General features: G+C 44.8%; 1 protein-coding gene across 1 annotated transcript in view; it reads right to left on the bottom strand.

Annotated features, from left to right (window-relative positions):
- CEP104 (centrosomal protein 104) overlaps positions 1 to 19,201 on the bottom strand; it is a gene marked incomplete at its 3' end in the record, with an annotated part of 52,796 nt that overhangs the window by 8,811 nt on the left and 24,784 nt on the right. The window contains exons 13-19 of the mRNA XM_018564080.1: positions 13,937 to 14,110; positions 8,809 to 8,985; positions 7,321 to 7,527; positions 5,881 to 5,997; positions 4,321 to 4,351; positions 1,798 to 1,879; positions 368 to 476 (exon numbers count right to left, since the gene is read on the bottom strand). Coding sequence (XP_018419582.1) covers positions 368 to 476; positions 1,798 to 1,879; positions 4,321 to 4,351; positions 5,881 to 5,997; positions 7,321 to 7,527; positions 8,809 to 8,985; positions 13,937 to 14,110 — 897 coding nt within the window. The remainder of the gene's footprint in view (positions 1 to 367; positions 477 to 1,797; positions 1,880 to 4,320; positions 4,352 to 5,880; positions 5,998 to 7,320; positions 7,528 to 8,808; positions 8,986 to 13,936; positions 14,111 to 19,201) is intronic.

The raw sequence follows: 19,201 nt of genomic DNA, 5'->3' as shown, positions 1-19,201 counted from the left end.
AACCCAGAGTTGGACTTTAACCTAAGCTTTAGGGCTTGGAGTTATTGCCAATTCATATAATTTTTGCTGCCACCCAAAAAATATCAGCTGTGCAGTAAACATCAGTACTAAACATAGGTGTATTAAGAATTGTGCAATCTGCTGAAATGGCACATGCCAGTGTATCGTCCTCTGGGAGTTCTCCCACAATTCAAATACACACACACTGGATTTGATTTTGAACACAATATAGTATGCATGTGACCCCGCATGTGGCGTGAACCTTAGATGGTAAGCTGTGCTGGGGACAGGGACTGCTGTGAATGGTCCCATGTCCATGGGAATGATACCAGGTCTGAATAATAATAGTAATTGTGCTAAGTTGTACCTGCTTGCAGTGCTCACAGCGTTTCAACATTGGACAATGTTTCCAGTAATGCAGGTCCAAGCCTTCCTCTGTGAAAGAGTCATCTCGCTCCCCACAGAAAATACACAAGCTGCAAATACAAGACAATACACAATAAGTGCACACAATAAGTGTACACATTTCATAGTTACATAGTATTTGAGGCTGAATAAAGACACAGGTACATAGAGTTCAACCTTTATGTCTAAATGTGTGTTTAGTGCATGCATGTGTGTATAGGAGTCCCTTCGGAGTCTTAGGTTTTAAGAGTACCTGTATCCCTGAGCATGAGCCCCTCTGTAATGCAAGACAATTAACAATAAGTGGTAGACTTACCATTTACTTGTTTCTATGAAAAGTATTAACTACCAAAAGTAAGATCTGCTACAGACACAACTTTATCTCACATAACCTAGCTTAACAAACCTAAATCTCATCTGTCTGCCATTTTAACCCCTTTAAAATAAAAGTTTAAATCAAACAAACGTCAGCTATTACCTATATAAGCCAGGAAAGCCCTCCTGTTTGCATGAACTACCCTGCACACACACTATTCCCTTAACCACTGAGCCTGCCACTATTAGCAACTGAGAGTAAACTTAAGATTGAAGCACCACACCACCAGAAGTTACATTTCCAGATAGAGATTGAAGAGTTTATCACAGCTTTTGATCAAGGCTTGAAGTGAAATAATATGAACGAAACTGGATACAAGGTATACAGTAGTTAAAAGAAGAACTATGGGGTTAAGGCTTTTCCCCATAGTTCTCCTTAGGGTAACGGGAGGACACAAACTAGCGCCCTCCCGTCACCCTAGGCTCAGTATACCGCGAGCTGTAGCTCGCGGTATACTGAGGCGCCGCAGTATACTGCGAGTTGCTGCTTGCGGTATACTGAGACGCCGCAGCGGATCCCAACAATTGTGCCGGGATCCGCCCAGCTGCGTGACAGGCAGAGCCAGCTGTCAATCTAGAGGCACAGCCAGCTGTACCCGCCCCCTCCCATGTCCGTCCCGCCAGTCAGCGCAGGCGGATCAGAGGGGAATCCAGCCCCTCTCCTGTCACGGCAGAGAGCCGTGACAGGATCGAGAGGTGAGCGAACGCCGGTATATATTCACTCACCTCCCGATCTACTGAGCCGACCTGTGACAGTCTCATTGTCACAGGTCGGCTAGAACTATGAGGTGAGTGAAAAGCACTCACCTCATAGTTCTCCTTTAAACTGGGCAGGTAATTGATGCAAAGTCTGTCAGTAGCTGGTTTAGGCCAACATCTTTATTGAGAAAGCCTGCACAAGTATCACCATCCAACAATGAATATTACAATTTTTGGAGTGAGCCCAGTGGGGATGTCTCCCTATAAAGTTATATGATACATGGGGAGTGCCATGTAATGTCATATGTTTGTACTTACTTATCTAAGTAATTAGAAACAGTTGAATGGTCATCAGCAACTTCTGTGCTAGGCGACAATGACATTTTCTTACTACGCTCATCTGAAAAGGGGAGAAGGATGTGAATGTACCAACAGCAAAGGTTACTAAACAGAATGGTCTTCTGATATAACACTCAAAAGCACAAACATCATAAAAAGTAGAACCAGAATAAAAACCCTGGGGTATTATACCTGTACCACAGCAAATAATGCATTTTGAAGAAGAAGAAGAATAATCATCATAATAATATTATATAGGTAACTGGACCCCTTCTGTAAATTATGAGGATAATAAGATACACAAAAGGAGTTTATGACCATATACAAAGGCATCATTACAAACAATGACAGACACTCTATGGCCCAGGTGCTTCAGATTATAAACACTTAAGAACTGTAAGCTCCTTTGACAAAGTGTGTTTTAAAGAATATGTCTACTAATTGCCAGTTAAATCTAAATTGTTCAGGTAACATAAACCAAGTGCAGTTTCAGCAAACCTACTGTGTACAGAGTCATCCTGGCTCCAATTAACTATTGGAAGAGAATTGAAGAGTAGTCATCTCTGACAACTAGGGATGAGCTCAGGTCCGATCTGAACAGGAGCCCCTCTGAAAACAGTAAAGAAGCTCCTTCTGCCCCATCAGCTGTGGCTGGGAAATTCCCCCTCGCAGCTGCACGTAAACAAAGGGGCGCGATGCTGTGATGTCATTGACCCTACATGGCTATATTTGGTCAATGACATCAAGCCAATATGGCCATTCCACCACGTAAGGTCAATGATGTCACCACAAGCTTCCCGCCACTTTGTTTATGTGCAGGTACGGGGGTGAGGACTGCCCTAGCCTGCAGCTGATAGGTTGGGTGGACTCCTCTCATTTCCGGATTTGGAGGTGCTCAACCCATCTCACTTCCGGTTTTGGAGGTGCTCGGCTTTTTGGTTGGGTGGACTCATCTAATGTCTTGGTTTGGAGGTGCTCAGCTAAATGGTTGGTTGGACACATCTCACTTCCGGGTTTCGAGGTGCTCGGTTGGGCGGACCAATCTCCGGGTTTGGAGGTGCTCACGTTCAGACCAGGCTTGATCCAAATTAATCTGGGTGTCTGGCTTAGAAAATCACCAAAAGGGCATATTACCAGCCCTGCTTGCTTATGAAACTGAGACACAATCATAAATAGGTTATATTTAGAGATCTACATGGCTCTGCAGTTACAAAAGGCTGAGACGTTTTTATTCTGAGTAGAATTTATCTTATACAGAACAAATACCGAGGGATCTGCTGCCGAGTCTACAAGGCTACAGCGCTCTCTTCTGCACTTACAGGGCCACAGGAAAGTATAATTGGGCTTTAATGTTCTATTTTGATTACAGTGTTACCTCTTAACTGGACTGCTGCTGTTGCATTTAGCATGGGTTGACACCTGTTTAAGGTTTTGCATTTTTAATGCATTGCATGGATGTGCAAGTTTTTTTAGTCCACAGCAGGAGCCAAAATACATTATTTTTCTTTTGTTAATGTGCGTTGTAGCACACTGCAATGAGTTGTAATGTGTTTAAATGCAGCTTGTTCTATTTCCGCCCAGAGCAAAAAAAACAGTGGGAGGAATTGATCAAAACCGGAGCAGACACAATCTTTAGCAGTTGCCCATGGCAACCAATCAGCATCTCTCCTCAGTTTGCTCGAGTAAGATTTGAAAATGAGACAGAGAAGCTGATTGGTTGCAGTGGAAAGTGGAAATCTGCTCCAGTGTTGATAAATTCCCCTCAGTGTGTTTCTGTGGACTGAGCCTATTGGAAACAATGGATTTCAGCCTATTATTGCATTGGGCACATATTGTCCCATTAAATATCGTATGTTCTCTTAATGGGCACAACATGGGCCGATAAACATCCTATGCTCCGATTACCTTATAAAACATACACACAGCCATACATGTACATTACTATCATCTCTTTTCGCATAAACCAGTTTCTGAAAATGCAAAGTGGAATTATCGGCTGCAGTCAACGTGTCCCTCTGCATAATGTGAAGGCCACCAGAGCATCCAATCAGATGGCAGCATTGACAACTCATGACCCCTCTCTCTCTGCCCATGACGTCTTGCCCAGCTTGCTGGAATCCATACATGTTCTCTACAAGACGGTACAATGGGTTTGTTAAGGCACAGGTGGGAGAACGATGAGGTCATGTGTGAAAGCCGGACTAGGTCAGGCTAACTGGTAATGGAACAAAGCCTTACAATAACAGCTACAGCACCGGAGGCAACCAAACTTTTACACAGTTGAAGAACTCCAGTGTAATGGAAAAGCTGATTATTTTTGAAATGGGAAGATGTCAAAATTACCATAAGCCCATCTCTGAGCAAAATTTTAAAATGAACGGGCTTGTTACGTTGTGTTCGTTAATTCACCGCTCCAATGTATATCCTGCCTAACGTTTATTCTTTTACACAAGATTAATAGTTTTCGGAAGAATCTACGTGGACAATAATTTTTTTACTTACCTAGCTTCGATTTGCTGGCTTGCTCTTTTCCCTAAAACAAACAAATAAATAAATAAAAATCTAGCTACACACTGAATCATTAGCAATATCTGGATCTCTGTAACTAATTGTCATTTGTTAAGAGTTAGGGGGCCCACACCCAGCACAATGCTGCTCCTTGGAATTGTGGGGCACTAGGCAGATGCCAGTGTGGTCTTTTAAGTGTTGGTTTCTGCTTTTTGCCCCGTTCACACCGGCATGGTACGGCCGTGCGGATTTAGGTCCGCAGGATCCGAACCGCCCCCTGCACTCTAAAAGATATGAAAGAGAAGATAATGCAAATCCAAATTAAATAATCAAAAATGGCAAAGTTAAGAATAGGGTGATCAGGGCAATCAGGGGTGCCACTCCACCTGTGACAGGAGCCGGCGCTATAGAGGAAATATTGGGTTCTGCGGCTCTGCTCCCTGCGCTGCCTCCTTGCTTCCTCTAGCGCTGCCTTTGTTGGCACTGCTGATTCTCTCCCGCGGCTCTTCAAGTTCCCCCTTATGCCACCACTGGCCCTGGGAATGGTCACAACTAGGTCTTATATTTTAGCAATTCCCCAAAAATGGTACTAGGTCTTAATTTCGGGGTAGGTATTATTTTCGGGGAAACAGGGTATCTATCCAACAGACCCTCAGACTGCCATAGGACCTTCACAGGGATTCTAATTCTAAAATTTCTTTTTTTTTGTTTAGATACACTTTAACTGATATCCTATGTACTAGGGATGCACCGAAACCGGAGTAAGGGTACCGATATTTTTTCCCGGTACTCGACGATACCGGAGGTCTCATTAAGGAAGCCAGGCCACATGTAATGACTCGCCACCTGGCTTCTTGATCACCTGGGAAGCCAGGCGGCGTGTAAAGGCTCGCCACCCGGCTTCCCGATTAGCAGGGAAGCCGACTCCATTTCTGGCCAATCAGGAAGCAGGGGGCGGGTAATGACTCGCCATACGGCTTCCTCATTGGCCATCTTCCCCACCAATCAGGAAGCAGGGCAGCGAGTCATTACATGCTACCCAGCTTCCAGATGGGCCGTGAAGCCGGCTCCATGTTCCCTCGTCACCAAGTGATGAGGGAGCATGGAGCTGGCTTCCCGGCCAATCAGGAAGAGACGTCATGTAATGACTAGCTGCCCGGCTTTCTGATTCCCGGAAGTTTGGGTATTGGGCTCGGCATCGGAGCATTTGGGAGAGTACGAGTATTCGCCCAAATACTCGGTAACGGCACTGATACTAGTAGCTGTATCGCTGCATCCCTACTATGTACCGTGTAAAGTATTTCAGTGCTATGGCTGTAACACTAATCATGTATGTATACAGTGATGCAGAATTACAAGCAGACAGTGGTTTCCCTGCCTGATGACGGATTTGTGGCTCAGTGTGCTGCCTTATGTCTGTGCTCTCCTGTGTTATTTCTCATTGTGGATGTGTGTATGGAAAGAATAAGACCAGGAGATCTGCAGGTCTGGATTCTATGAGACACGCGATACTTGATACAGAGTCCAAAGTATACAGCAAATGCTGGTCCGCACCTTGCCAGTCTGAGCCTCAGGCTGAATATCCTTCAGAGCTGCCAGCTGTTCCTGGAGAGCTCGGATCTCCTCTTTCTTCTGCCTTTCCGCCTCTTCCACAGCCGGCCTCTTTGAAGCCTGACCACGACAAGGTGTATTAAACAGGAATTACATCTCTTACTACATGGTTTTCAACCAATACAAAATGCTAAAGCTAACACATTGCAATCTTTTTTTTTTTTTTTTTAACGATGACTTGTGTAGACTACCTGCATTTGAACTCGATATCAGCCTGCAACGGAAAAAACTAAAGTAGCACTCAGACTGGGAAAGGGAGGCACAAGACTGGCAGCCAATCAGCTGTGCTGTACCTACATGTGCTGAAGAGGCACACCGAGCAGAGAGATGACCTTGTCAGTATGCTGCTGCTTTTTCCCTGTCCAGTCAGCATGTTGGGGTAAGGAGATGACACCACTGAAACCCTTCTATAGTTTGCAACTGTAGCAGTATTAATAGTATAGATGTCATCCTCCTCAATGTGCTGTGTAGCAGAGCTGTGTCACCCTCAGGAATGGATAGAAACACAAATCCCCTGGCAGGTAAAAGAGGTCAGTCTTGGGGTCACTCTGGTGTGGCTCACGTGACCCTCTTTCACCCAACAGTATTAGATGTTCTAGAAAGCATGCGTGCCAAGTTACATATTTGCAAGAATTAAAATTATAGTTAAGCAAAACTCCGGCCAAACGTTTTGCAGTCTTTTGTATATTGGGGAACATTAATATTCTGCAATGTGTTTCCCTCTTGGCAAGGAATCACTTCCTGTCCCAGTGATGGTGGTCACCAAGACCGGTGCACCGACGCACCTCCCACAGCAGAATTTGTCAGGCAGGAAACTGAAAATGACTTTTCTTTTAAATAATTGTATTGTAAGCACATGGCGCTTGAATGGCTTCAGCCAGGGAATGCCAGCTGAATGTAAATACAGAAGGTAGTGGGCTGGTGCAATAGCCAGCCTGCTATTGGCCATTTCAAATTGCAATAGCAGGCTGGCTATTGCACTCACCCACTGCTTGCTGTGCCGCCATACAAGCGTGGAGGAGAGAGATAGGAGATTCAACCAACTAATCGTTAATTAGTTGACAACTATTCTCATAATCCATTAATATCGATTATTTGGTTGCAGCCCCACATTGAGATTTTTTTCTTTTACATCTACCTGGAGTTCAGAATTAATTCAGAGATGTTAATGCGCCTCTTCCTGGACTCTGCAAGTATTAGACACCAGAGACTTGTATGTGGTAAATCGATGAAATATAAAATGGCCTACACATCTATAAATCCAGATAATAACTTCCTTTGCCCAGTGTAGACCTCATTTGGAAGATACCACCCAGAGACTGCCAGATGGTCACAGGTAGGAAAGTACACACAAGTCCATCAATGACTGCTTTCTTTTCTCACCTTTTGCCCTGCGTCGGTAGGGCGGCCATCTATTTTGGCAAATCCATCAAACAGCGTCTTGTACAGGATGTTTTTGCGAGTGCTGGCATCATCAGGCGGCATGTGTTCCAGAACCTGAGAGCGTTTTTGTTGGTACAGGTAAAGTATAATACGCACAGCTTTGTCGCGCACCTCCGCTGTTGTATAATCCAGCGCACCTAATGCAAACTAACACACAATAATATATAAGTCACCGCTTAAAATGGATCCATCTTTATCTTCATTACAATTATAATAAATATGATATTATTAACACCGTCGGGAACACTGCTAAAACAGGAGGAGTTTTATCATCTACAATGTATAGATATAAGAAGCCCTATTTGCATCTTTAATAGTCACAGGACTTAACCCCAATACAGGTTCTAAAAACAACAACCTGTTCTATGATAAATCTTGCTGTTTGCAGGGTGCCCATGCTTCCTAGACTCAGTCACAAGAAGAACTATCCCATCATAGAAAGGCAGGTGTCAGGATGAGCCAAGCTGCTGTGGAGGATGACTTGAATGACTTCAGTGCTTTTTATGTGAATTTAGAATTGATTGCTCCACAGTGCCTGTAGCTATAAAGGTCACTGATGGATTAGCTTATTTTTTTTGTCCATTAAGGGACACAGGCAGTGTTACACCTTCGGGTTATATTGTTGCCTATAGGAGCATGCCCGATTTTTTTTCTTGCACGTGTCCTAGGAGGATGGATGTCCGTTCTTCAGCACTACTGTGTAAAAGACTTGCATATATTTTTACTAGCACCGGTTTGTCTTATTCTTCAAAATGTTTTCCTCAAATCTGGACTTTTCTCTACACTGCTGCACGAGCTAGTCTCTTTGATTGCCTGGCTTTTGCAGTGCCACGCTCTGAACCCGCTGGACTGGATATTGAGGGGATAGCCAGGTAGTTACCTTCGGGGGACCGAGTTCTGTGTGGAGGACCTTGCAGATTCCATCCTGGTAACAAGTAAGCCGCAGACACTTTTCTGGTCCAGAGCCTCCATCACATCTACTGATGGTGCTAACAACTGCAGCCTATAATCATGTTGCCCATTGCACCTACTAATCCAACTCTCTCTACGGGCACTGGAAACACCCCGACTGTTGGGCTAGCATACACCAGGCTGTTTGCTAGCCCAAATGCTTATTAGCCTTCTACCCATTTGGGGGGGATTTTGTATTGGGCTATTCCCACTGTGAAGGGTGGGAGGTTGTATGTCTATATATTGGTTGTGGTTCTTTTACACATTGTCATTATTGAGCCTGATGAAGGGGACCCTGTGCGGCCCCGAAAGCACTTGTCTTCATGACTTGTGTCAATAAAATGGATTTGCACTAACGTGAAAGTCTGGATTGGAGTGCTGGTGACATCTTTATCTGTTATTGTAGAGGAGATGTGACACAACAGCCTCCTTTGGTCAGCATGACTCTTCCACCTAAGCTGAAGACCAAATGCTCACCTTCATGACATTGTCAACTGTAAAGCCGGAATTGTCCACACCCAGCTCTTTCAGCAGGTTCTCCACAAGCTCCACTTGACTCAGGGCCAGTCTTGATGGCAACGATCCTTTCAGTGGCTGAACCAAATGAACTGGGATAAATTGTAGAGGTTTCACTTCTTTAAAGATTGCCATCTCCTGGAAGAGAAATCATTAGCACAATCAATAAACATGTATGTGATCTGTTTAGTACAAAAACATACCCAAATCAAACATCATCTTCCAACAAGCAGCAAAAAAGTCACTAATGGAATCTGACTGGATGGTGTGGGCAATAAACTTTTGGTGACAAAGAGCCCCAGTGATATAAGGCTGCCAAAAACTTATAAAATTTATAATGAGCATGAAAAAAAAAAAAAAAAAAAAAAAAAAAAAACACAAGCAGACGTCATCTTATGTTGAAAACGACCAGTAGATCCAGAGACAGAGGTAGATGAATATACATGCAGATCTTTAGCTCTCAGAGCAGTAGCAATCCAGGCCTGTCCCCACCTACTGTGCCTACCAGCTGGTAAATGAGTGACAGGAGGTAGGTCTAAGCTTAACTTTACAAGAGTCAACATTTGTAAAGCTTCCTGCAAAACACAGGCGCCCACATTATACTATATAAAAATAACCACACAACTCCTTTTTAAAGAGAAATTGTAATGGTTTTGGATCCATTTTATCTTAGTTTAAAAAAATAAATAACAACAACATGTTGCCCTGCAGGAGAGCTAAAGGGGACAAACAAAATCCCATGCACTGTTGCCAGCAGGCTCAAAGCTTCAGTTGTCTAGTACCGGTACTCTTCCAGAGTTGAGTAACTCTGAGCACTACTCAACCTACTTGAAGAGAGTTTTACAAACTCACAGGAGAATGCTACGGGACATAGCAGAACTCATAGTTCAATATGAGTCGCTGTTCTCTGTTGCCTTCGGGACCTACCCTCTGCCAGACCCATGACGTCAAGTGAACAGGTCACAGGCGATAGATAACAAAAAAAAGATATAGATGCTAATAAATAAAACAAGGGCAACGAGAGAAGCCTTCAGTTGGGTGTAACGTTTATATGTTTTCACAATGTTGTTTTATATTGATATTAACTATAGAATACAATCTTTGTTTCAAAAATAAGCATTTAATACATGACAAAGGATTCCCCGAGCACCATGAGTTAGTTAAAGCGAAAGTATAGCAGTAGCGGTGTGCTTTAAAAGAGACCTATGGCCCAACCTATTTCGGGTCACAGGAGGGCATTTACTATGTTCTCCTGTGACCCAAAACTCAGCATATAGTGGGCTATTGCCCGCTATATACGGACAGCACAGAGCCGTGCTGTGGCCAGGAAAGATTCTGACAATATTGTCGGAATCCACCCCGCCACCTGATTTGGCATCTGGCTCTGCTTCTCCCCCGTCCGTCAGTGAGTGCTGGTGAACTGACAGGGGAGGGGGGAATCCCTGTGGGGAGAGGTGACTCACAGTCACCGCTCTCTGCAGGGAGATCGGGAACTGAGTGATCAGCAGTTTATGATCGCTCAGTTTTCGATCTATAGAGCCGACGTGTGACAGCTGCAAGTGTCATACATCGCCACTAATTATGGGGATGAGTGTATTACACTCTCCCCATAATTCTCCTTTAAGGGTTGATTTTTCAGACTGAAACCAAAAGACAAAGCCGCCAATATGAGATGATGCATTGTGATGAATCATCTAACTCCGAGAGTACATTGCAGCTTGAGTTATTGATCTTTGTAAATAACAGGCTGCAACTGATAACATAATTGCACCCGAAAAGGAGTGAAAAATATGAAATATCAATAGGCATCATTTAACATTGAAATTAGAGGTGCATCGAAATAGAATTTTAAAAACCGAAATAAAAAAAATTGTCAGGCCGAAACCGAAAATGTTTTTGATTTAAATTTTTTCAATATTTTAATTTGTATTTATTTTTTTATAAACTTTACATGTTTTTATATTTATTTAATTCATGTTTATTAAAATATTTTTTACTTTACCTTTAGGGGCTTCGGGGAAATATTAGGGGTCTAAACAGACCCCTGATATTTCCCTTTTAAAATAGAAAAGGAGATTGAGAACACAAAGTCCTCGATCTCTTTTTCTGCAGCCCCTGTTATAAATAAACAGGATTCCTCTATACTGAGTGTTCCTGTTCATTGATAACATGAGAACATAGTATGTCTACTATAGCCACAATCATGAATGAAGAGAAGGTGATGTAGATCACTTCCCATTCATTCATAATTGAGGATATAGTAAACATGCCGTGTCCTCAATTACCCTGTTTCCCTGAAAATAAGACCTACCCCAAAAATAAGACCTAGTACTATTTTTGGGAATTGCTAAAATATAAGACCTACCCCGAATATAAGACCTAGTTGTGACCATTGCCAGGGCTGGTGGTGGCATAAGGGGGAACCTGAAGAGCCACGGGAGAGAATCAGCGGTGCCAACGAAGCCAGCACTAGAGGAAGCGAGGCGGCAGGACATGGAGCAGAGCCGCATAAGCTGATGTTTCCTCTATAGCGACGACTCCTGTGACAGAAGGAGTGATACCAAATGCACTCCGCCTGTGAGGAATCGATAGTGAAAGTGCGCTTCGCTTTTTCAGGTTACCAAATTGCTCTTGGAAAGGTATGGCACCCCTGATTGCCCTGATCACCCTATTCTTAACTTTGCCATTTTGGATTATTTAATTTGGATTTGCATTAACTTTGGATTGTTATACATTAAAAACAAATAAAAATAAGACGTACCCCGAAAATAAGACCTAGTGTGTTTTTTTGAGCCAAAAAAAATATAAGACAGTGTCTTATTTTCGGGGAAACACGGTATCTACATACACTCATCGATCACTGAGTGTTTGCACTCACTCACCTCTTTGACACGCTGTCACAGGAGGGTGAGCGAGCGGTGCAGGAGGAGAGCTCAGCCTCCTGTGACAGCGCGGCCTGTCTCCACCCCCCCACCGCTCTGCCGGATCGCGATAGGCAGCTTAGCGGTGTGGGAGGAGAGACACCGGCCACTCACAGCGCTCTCCTCCCGCAGCGCTCGGCCGGCTGTCACTTTCTCTCCTCCCCGCTGGGACACAGAGCAGTGCCCAGCGGGGAGGAAAGAAACCTGGGATGCACCGATGTATCAGCAGAAAAATTGCACTTTCGGCATTTACCCAAAAGTGCCATTTTCGGCCAATATATCGGTGCATCCCTAATATAAATAACTAAAAAAAAGGGAAAATAAAAAATTTACAAAACCCGACCTTTAAAACAGCTTACTCTAAATCTACAATAAATCAATTAAAGGTTGTTGGCTTCCCCATACATTTTAACCACCTCACTTTAATCCTTCACGTCTATTTTTTTGCGCTTATTGGGCTCAGTGTGTCACGTCTGCCCAGCACAAAAGTGCGTGTGTAATGACTTTTCGGCGCTTTCTTTTAAGCGTGCGATTACGAATCTCTTGTGCCGAAGCCAAAATGCGCCCATGAAATAATGGTGCGCCACCGGGAGACGGGCGAGGGAGTTGAGGTTTTTATAAAGGAGGAGGTTAACTCTAGACACGTCTGAGCCGAGAGGAAACGAGTGTGTTTTTTTTTCCAGGCTGGGAGAGCGCAGCAGTAAATAACGGCAGCGGTCCCTAAAGGCAGGCAGTTCCTACGCGCACACAAAGTGTTACTGTTCCATAGCGGAGCTGTGCTGTAATATCACAGGGCCCGCTAGGCTTGGGCAACCGGCTGAGATCATTCCTGAACAAGGCTGCTATTGTTCGCACTAAACGCTCCTGGGGTTTTCTTTTTTTTGCATCTTAAAACACTGATGTTTACACTGTGGTTTCCATTAAGTGTTATTGTAGCTTGCTTTTGTGCATTTTAAACTATCCTATCTGCCAGTGTACTCAAAAGGGACAATAGTCAGTGTGTGTTTTGGTCTGTTAAAATATACAATTTAAAGCTTTTTGCATATCTGCAAAAAAGAAAAAAAAAAGAAGAAAGAAAAGAAAATACAACAAAAAAAAAAACATAAAAAAAAAAAAACTTGTTGATCATGCTAGAAATCTTATGAGTTGATAACATCCTAGGAGAGTAGTACCCAGGGAAGACGATGGAACAGCAAACGGAGCAACAGAAGACAGTAGGAACCTAGGGAAGACAGTAGAACTACCAGCAAGAGCAAAAATCAGGTTGAACTCGATGGACTTGTGTCTTTTTTTTAAACCTACCTTACTATGCAACTATCAAGACCCAGGGAACACAGTATGAAAAGAGCAAGAGCATCAGGAAGAGATTATCAGCTATGGAAGGCAGGAGGAACACCATCAAAAGCAACAGAAAGACTTAGGAAAGAAAGGAGAACTATTAGCAAGACCAACAAGAGTACATGAAGACCCAGGGAACACAGCAGGAATAACAGCAAGAGCAACAGGAAGAGATTAGAGGTTAGGGAAGACCATCAAGAGTAACAGAAGGACAGCAGGACTCGGGAAAGACAGGAGGAGAACTACTAAAAGGAGGACATCAAGACCCAAAGACAACAGAAGGACTACAAGAAAGAGGAACAGGAGGACAGCAGGACTACAAGCAAGAGCACCAGGACAACAGCCAGGCCCAGGAAACACAGTAGAAAAATCAGCAAGAGCAAGGAGGAGGACAACTCGATCTAGGAAAGGGCAGGAGGAACACTAGCAGAAAACAACACAAGACTTAAAAGAAGGAAACAATGAAGCAGGTTGTGAATGATCACCTGCCCAGTCAAACTACAGAGTCTTGAAAGCAGAGTTCTTGCCTTGCTACTCTGCGTTCAAATTCTACCAATCACACCATCAAGTATCTTTGGTAGGATTTCAACCCAGAACTGCATAAAGGTTATAAAGTCTGCACGGGTTTCCAAATTGGTGTGTTGGGGCAGTTAAACCATTAATGTAATTCAGTGGTCATGAGGTCATGAGATAGGTCTCCGATGTAAAATTTCTGATGAGCTCCTGTGAGCGAATGTTATGCTAAAAAGGTAGATTTTTTTTTACCAATAACTTGGAACACACCAGAGATCCCATAGTCACTCAGCTGCAGAGGCCAGAAGTGTGAATACCTGAATAAAGTTGGAGGCGATCACCCTGTGTCGTGTGGCCGAGTCGCCTGTCCTGGAGAGCAGGTCTGAGAGAGTCTTCTCAACACAGTGCATCGTTTCACCTCTGCCCAGCTTATGTTTAGGAATGTATTGAGTGATAATCATTTTCAGTAGTTGCAACGAGGCCTGAAACACCTGAGAAAAGAAATAAACAGATCAGGTCATCAGAAAACTCATGCCAGTGGTATAAAATTAAATTTCAGATTCTGTTCCTGCCCACCTGGATACTTTAAATCCTTGGTTCTCAACTAGTGGGTCGTGACCCAAAAGTGGGTCGCGACCCCGTATTCAGTGGGTCACCGCATGTCTTCCACTGCAGTAGGTGAGAGGCTCCTCGACCTCCCCCTAGCGCAGCACTGTCTCACACCAAGCAGCCATTCAAAATATGCTGCCCGGTGCCGAGTGTCAGATTGAGGTGGGGTGGGGTTATTGCCGCAGGGGCGCTCCATCTATACGTGCATTGCTTACAGCTCCCTTGGGTGCCCTGTAGAGGTGCCTGGACTGGAGTGAAGTCACATTTTGGCTCCCAGCACCTCTACAGGGCACGCAAGGGAGCTGTACAAGCAATGCACATATGGATGGAGCTCCATCACAGCCCAGCAGCCCACACTGGACCCCAGGCTGAGGATCCACTCCAGTGAATAACACACCTTACTATGCAATTGCGCATCCTGGTTTGGGAGGTATGTTGCATTGCCATTCACTTGAATGGCACCACCAAACACACCGCCCACCCACAGTACGATTTTTTCAACCTAACTTACTATGCAACTATCAAGACCCAGGGAACACAGTATGAAAAACAGCAAGAGCATCAGGAAGAGATTATCAGCTAGGGAAGGCAGGAGGAACACCATCAAAAGCAACAGAAAGACTAAGGCCTGGTTCACACCTGTACGTTTTGTAGCGCGTTCAATGCTCTACGAACGCTCTACAAAACGCTCCCGGTACCTCTACAGGACACGCAAGGGAGCTGTGACCCACAAACACACCGCCCACCCACAGTACGATCGACTGCACCAAAACGCACGGTACCGCAATGCTGTGCGTTCCAGTGCAGAGCAACTTGGGTCACGACTTAATGACCAAGGACAAAATGTGGGTCCTGAGGTTACACAGGTTGAGAACCACTGCTTTAGATGTTCCCTCCTCCTCCTGTTACATTCTCCATAATATATAAAAGACACACACATCTAATAACAATGGAAGTGCCTTATAATGGCCACGGCAGATGTGCAGTGCTAGGAACTCAGCACAAAGATTTCATAAATAGGCTTCACAAGAGAAACCATCAGGTGTTTTTACTTTCCAGCATCTACCAAATAGTAAAACACCATTGAACTGCAGTCACGTGACCCAACACAAGGGCGTTGCAGCACACCGCAACACCCAGTAACACACTACCAAGTGTTGTAAACACTGTGCTCCAAGAAGTAGTGCATGCGCCTTTTTTTTGGCAGCACACAATGTGTAAAATATTGTTCATGAATTCATATGCATGAATCCAGCCAAAAGGGAAAGGAAACATTTTGAAAGTGTCCCTACCATTGGAACAGTCGTTGGTGGTCCTCTTCTCCACACTGCCTGCACATGCTCAGTAGAAAACTCACAGAAGAGGGTAGAAGAGGACCAGTCTGTTGGAGGTAAACATCATGGCAGGATGCGGATGAACAGGGCACCAGAATTCATGAAAACTGGAAAGCTAACCAGTCCTAAAAGAATAATTGCACTTTCAAAGTGTACTTACCGTATTTGCCCATCTATAAGACGCTTCCCATGTATAAGACCCCCCCAACTTTTCTTACCCAAAACTCAGAAATCAATATTTTAAAATGATATAATGCATCACACTTACCTCTGAGTCAATCACGTTATGCTCAGACATTACAGCTCTGGCCACTGGCTACACGCTCTCCCCAGCAACAGCTGACGTCCGGTACAAAAGACTTATGATCGGATTACAGAGACAGGATAACAGTTTTCCTCCAATCATAAATCTTTTGTACCCGACGTCAGCTGTTGCTGGGGAGAGCGGATTACAGAGACAAGATAACAGTTTTCCTCCACTCTCCCCAGCACCAGCTGACGTCAGGTACAAAAGATTTATGATTGGAGGAAAACTTATCTCGTCTCTGCAATCTGAAGTTTCACTCGTGAGGCTAGTTTGCAGTGGTATCGGCACTTTCGCAACCACGGTTCTCGGCCGCCGTGTATAAGACGCCCCTCTATTTTTAGGTAAACATTTATGAAAAAGTAGCGTCTTACACACAGAAAAATACGGTATTTGTCTTGTCCCCTTCACCTAAAAGATGCCACGCTCCCCCCTCCACAGATGCATTCTTCCCAGGATCCTGCACCCAGAGCCTCCTGTATTTGTTTACATCCTGCGTTGAAGTCATCTCTCTCCTGGCTGTGTCTGCGAGATAGAGCCGCATAGACTTCTATGGGACTTGTCTCCCTGCATCTCAAAGCCGGCAGACTTGCCCCACAGACTTACACGAATATCTACTTTGCAGGCATGGCCAGGAGAAAAAGGACTTTGGCACAGCCGGATCTTGGCAAGTATACATCTGTGGAGGGGGATCTGTAAGGACAGGGGAGGGGGACAAAAAGAAGAGGTGCACTTTTGTTTAAAGGAGAACTATGAGATGAGTGATTTCCACTCACCTCATAGTTCTAGCCGACTTGTGACAATGAGGCTGTCGGCTCAGTAGATCGGGAGGGTGAGCGAACATATACCGGCGTTCGCTCACCTCTCGATCCTGTCACAGCTCTCTGCAGTGACAGGGGAGGGGCTGGATTCCCCCCTCCCCGCACCACCGGCGCTGACTGGCGGAACGGACGGGGGAGGGGGCGGGTACAGCTGGCTCTGCCTCTAGATAGGCAGAGCCAGCTGTCACTCACGCAGCTGGACGGATCTCGACATCGATGACAGGATCCGCTCCGGCGTCTCAGTATACCGTGAGCTGTAGCTCGCGGTATACTGAGCTTAGGGTGACGGGAGGACACTAGTTTGTGTCCTCCCGTTACCCTAAGGAGAACTATGGGGGAAAAGCCGTGACCCCATAGTTCTCCTTTAATCCTTAACAGCTTAAAACCTCGAAACAATGATATATTTTCTGAAAGCAGAGGCCATGTACAATAACAAAAATGCTAGTTGCAATTTTTATGTCCCGCGGTATTTGCGCAAATGTTTATCAAACCAGTATTTTTAGAATAAAATACACTAAAATTAAGTTTAGTGCACACAAACAGAATACCCAATTTTTGGGTAAAATAGAAAAGAATGGGTCACGTCAGGTAAATAGATATCAAACATGTCAAACCTTAAAACTGCGTGCACCCGTGAAATCACAATAAAGTACAATACCCAAAATTGCTCACAGGCAATGATTTAAAAGCTTTTACCGCTCATCAATTTAGAGTTAACAGTGGGTGATAGCCCTAGAATTATTGTTCTTGCTCATGCACCGTGATATGTAGCATGGGGGTGGGCTACAGCAGCCGGAGACATTACACATTGAAACTGGAAGAGATGTAATGCACATCGCTTTCAATGATTGGAGGGGAGGAGATCAGCTGGTGGAAGAGTCCCTCCAATCGAAGTGGACAGAAGCGCTGTGCCAGTCCCAAGCCTGCTTGGGGGACAGCCGAGCTCAGGATAGCAGGCAGTGGCAAGGGGGGGTATCATACAAGCGTTTGGCCAGCTCTATAGCTGTAAGCAGCCATCGGCGGCTGTAAAATATTATAGCCATGATCTAGTATAACTCCTTCAGGTTGACGCCATATATACGTACGGCAGATGTGAAGCTGTTAAAACAGGGGTAGCCAAACTCCGGCCCTCCAGTTGTGGTGGAACTACAAATCCCATGAGGCATTGCAAGATTCTCACAGCCACGACTCCCAGAGAGAGATGCATCATGGGATTTGTAGTTTCACCACAGCTGGAGGGCCGGAGTTTGGCTACCCGAGTTAAAATATATTACACATCTTTATTCTTATGTGAAATTAGCACAGTCCATCAATTGCCAGTCATGTGATCCAATCAGCATTCATTTATCTCCAGCCAAGTGCATCTTTCGCACTACAACCAAATAAAACTGATCAAAAGCAAAAGGTTTTCTCCCCATGAGCTGATTTGTTAAACTTTTCCTTTGCACAATGAACCTTTAATAAGTTGGGCACCATTATTGGAATTTGGAGACGAAATCACATGACCAGCTAGAAGTGGCTATTGCTGAGAAATCACATGACCCATCCCTTTTTATTGTCCTGCAGTTTGATGGCAGCGGTGTATTACATTAACTGGAGGGGAAAAAATGGTCAAAGCTGTTTGTGTTTGATTAAAAAGGAAAGGCAATTCCTGTATGACTACAAGACTCCGGTAACACATTGTAGCAGCAGCTTAAGTGTACCCAGAATATTATGTCACACCAAGAAGAGGCGCCACTTTTGGAAGGGACTGGCATCCCGGGCCCCAGACCACTGCGGTAGCTCAAGTGATATCACCCAGGGGGGCTGGACAGGATTCAACCTACTGACACGGCCAAGTGCCTCAATAGTTTCCACATTAAAATGCTACAATGTTCTGTGTGTGCAGGCAATCAGTTCAAGTGATTCTATTGGTAGAATAGTAGTTACAGATCAGGGCCGGGCTGAGGGGTAGGCAGAAAAAGATAGCGACCATGGGCAATCCAGCAGAGGAAGAGGGGAAAAAAGGGCAGGACCTGCAAACCATGCTACTGAAGGAGTTCACAGTTGACGTAGCGGGTGCACTTTGACCTATTCTCCTTGGGTGCTAAAGGACCAATGTAAGTCAACAACGAGGTGTACACTCTTGTTCTCTCTCTCCATACACTATATGTGGGTGTCTCAATCATCTAGCCAGCTGCTGAGATACCCGTGTGTACACGCTCCTGGTTGTGCCCGACCATAGACATACAAGGCATGTGGCAAGCCATGTCCTTGCTCCCTCCGCTGCTCTCCTCCCAACAGATTGATGACAAAAGGAGCCTCTGCCCTCAGTACCCTCTCCCAGAACCAGGAAGTTCAGGAAACCTCGTGTATTTTCCTGGACCTGGCAGAGGTGACAAGCGGCCACAGGAGAACATGGGGGGGAGAGGAATATGGAGAGGTACTGGTGACAAGGGAACATGGCGCTGGCTTCCCGGCCAATCAGGAGGCCGGTGAGTGAGTCATTACCCGCCTCCGGCTTCCTGATTGGCC

The sequence above is a fragment of the Nanorana parkeri genome, unplaced genomic scaffold, assembly GCF_000935625.1.
Source record: "Nanorana parkeri isolate BGI_ZX_2015 unplaced genomic scaffold, ASM93562v1 scaffold721, whole genome shotgun sequence".
NCBI classification, from domain to species: domain Eukaryota; kingdom Metazoa; phylum Chordata; class Amphibia; order Anura; family Dicroglossidae; genus Nanorana; species Nanorana parkeri.
Note: the sequence above shows the minus strand (reverse complement) of the source record. Positions and strands in the feature narration are given on the sequence as shown.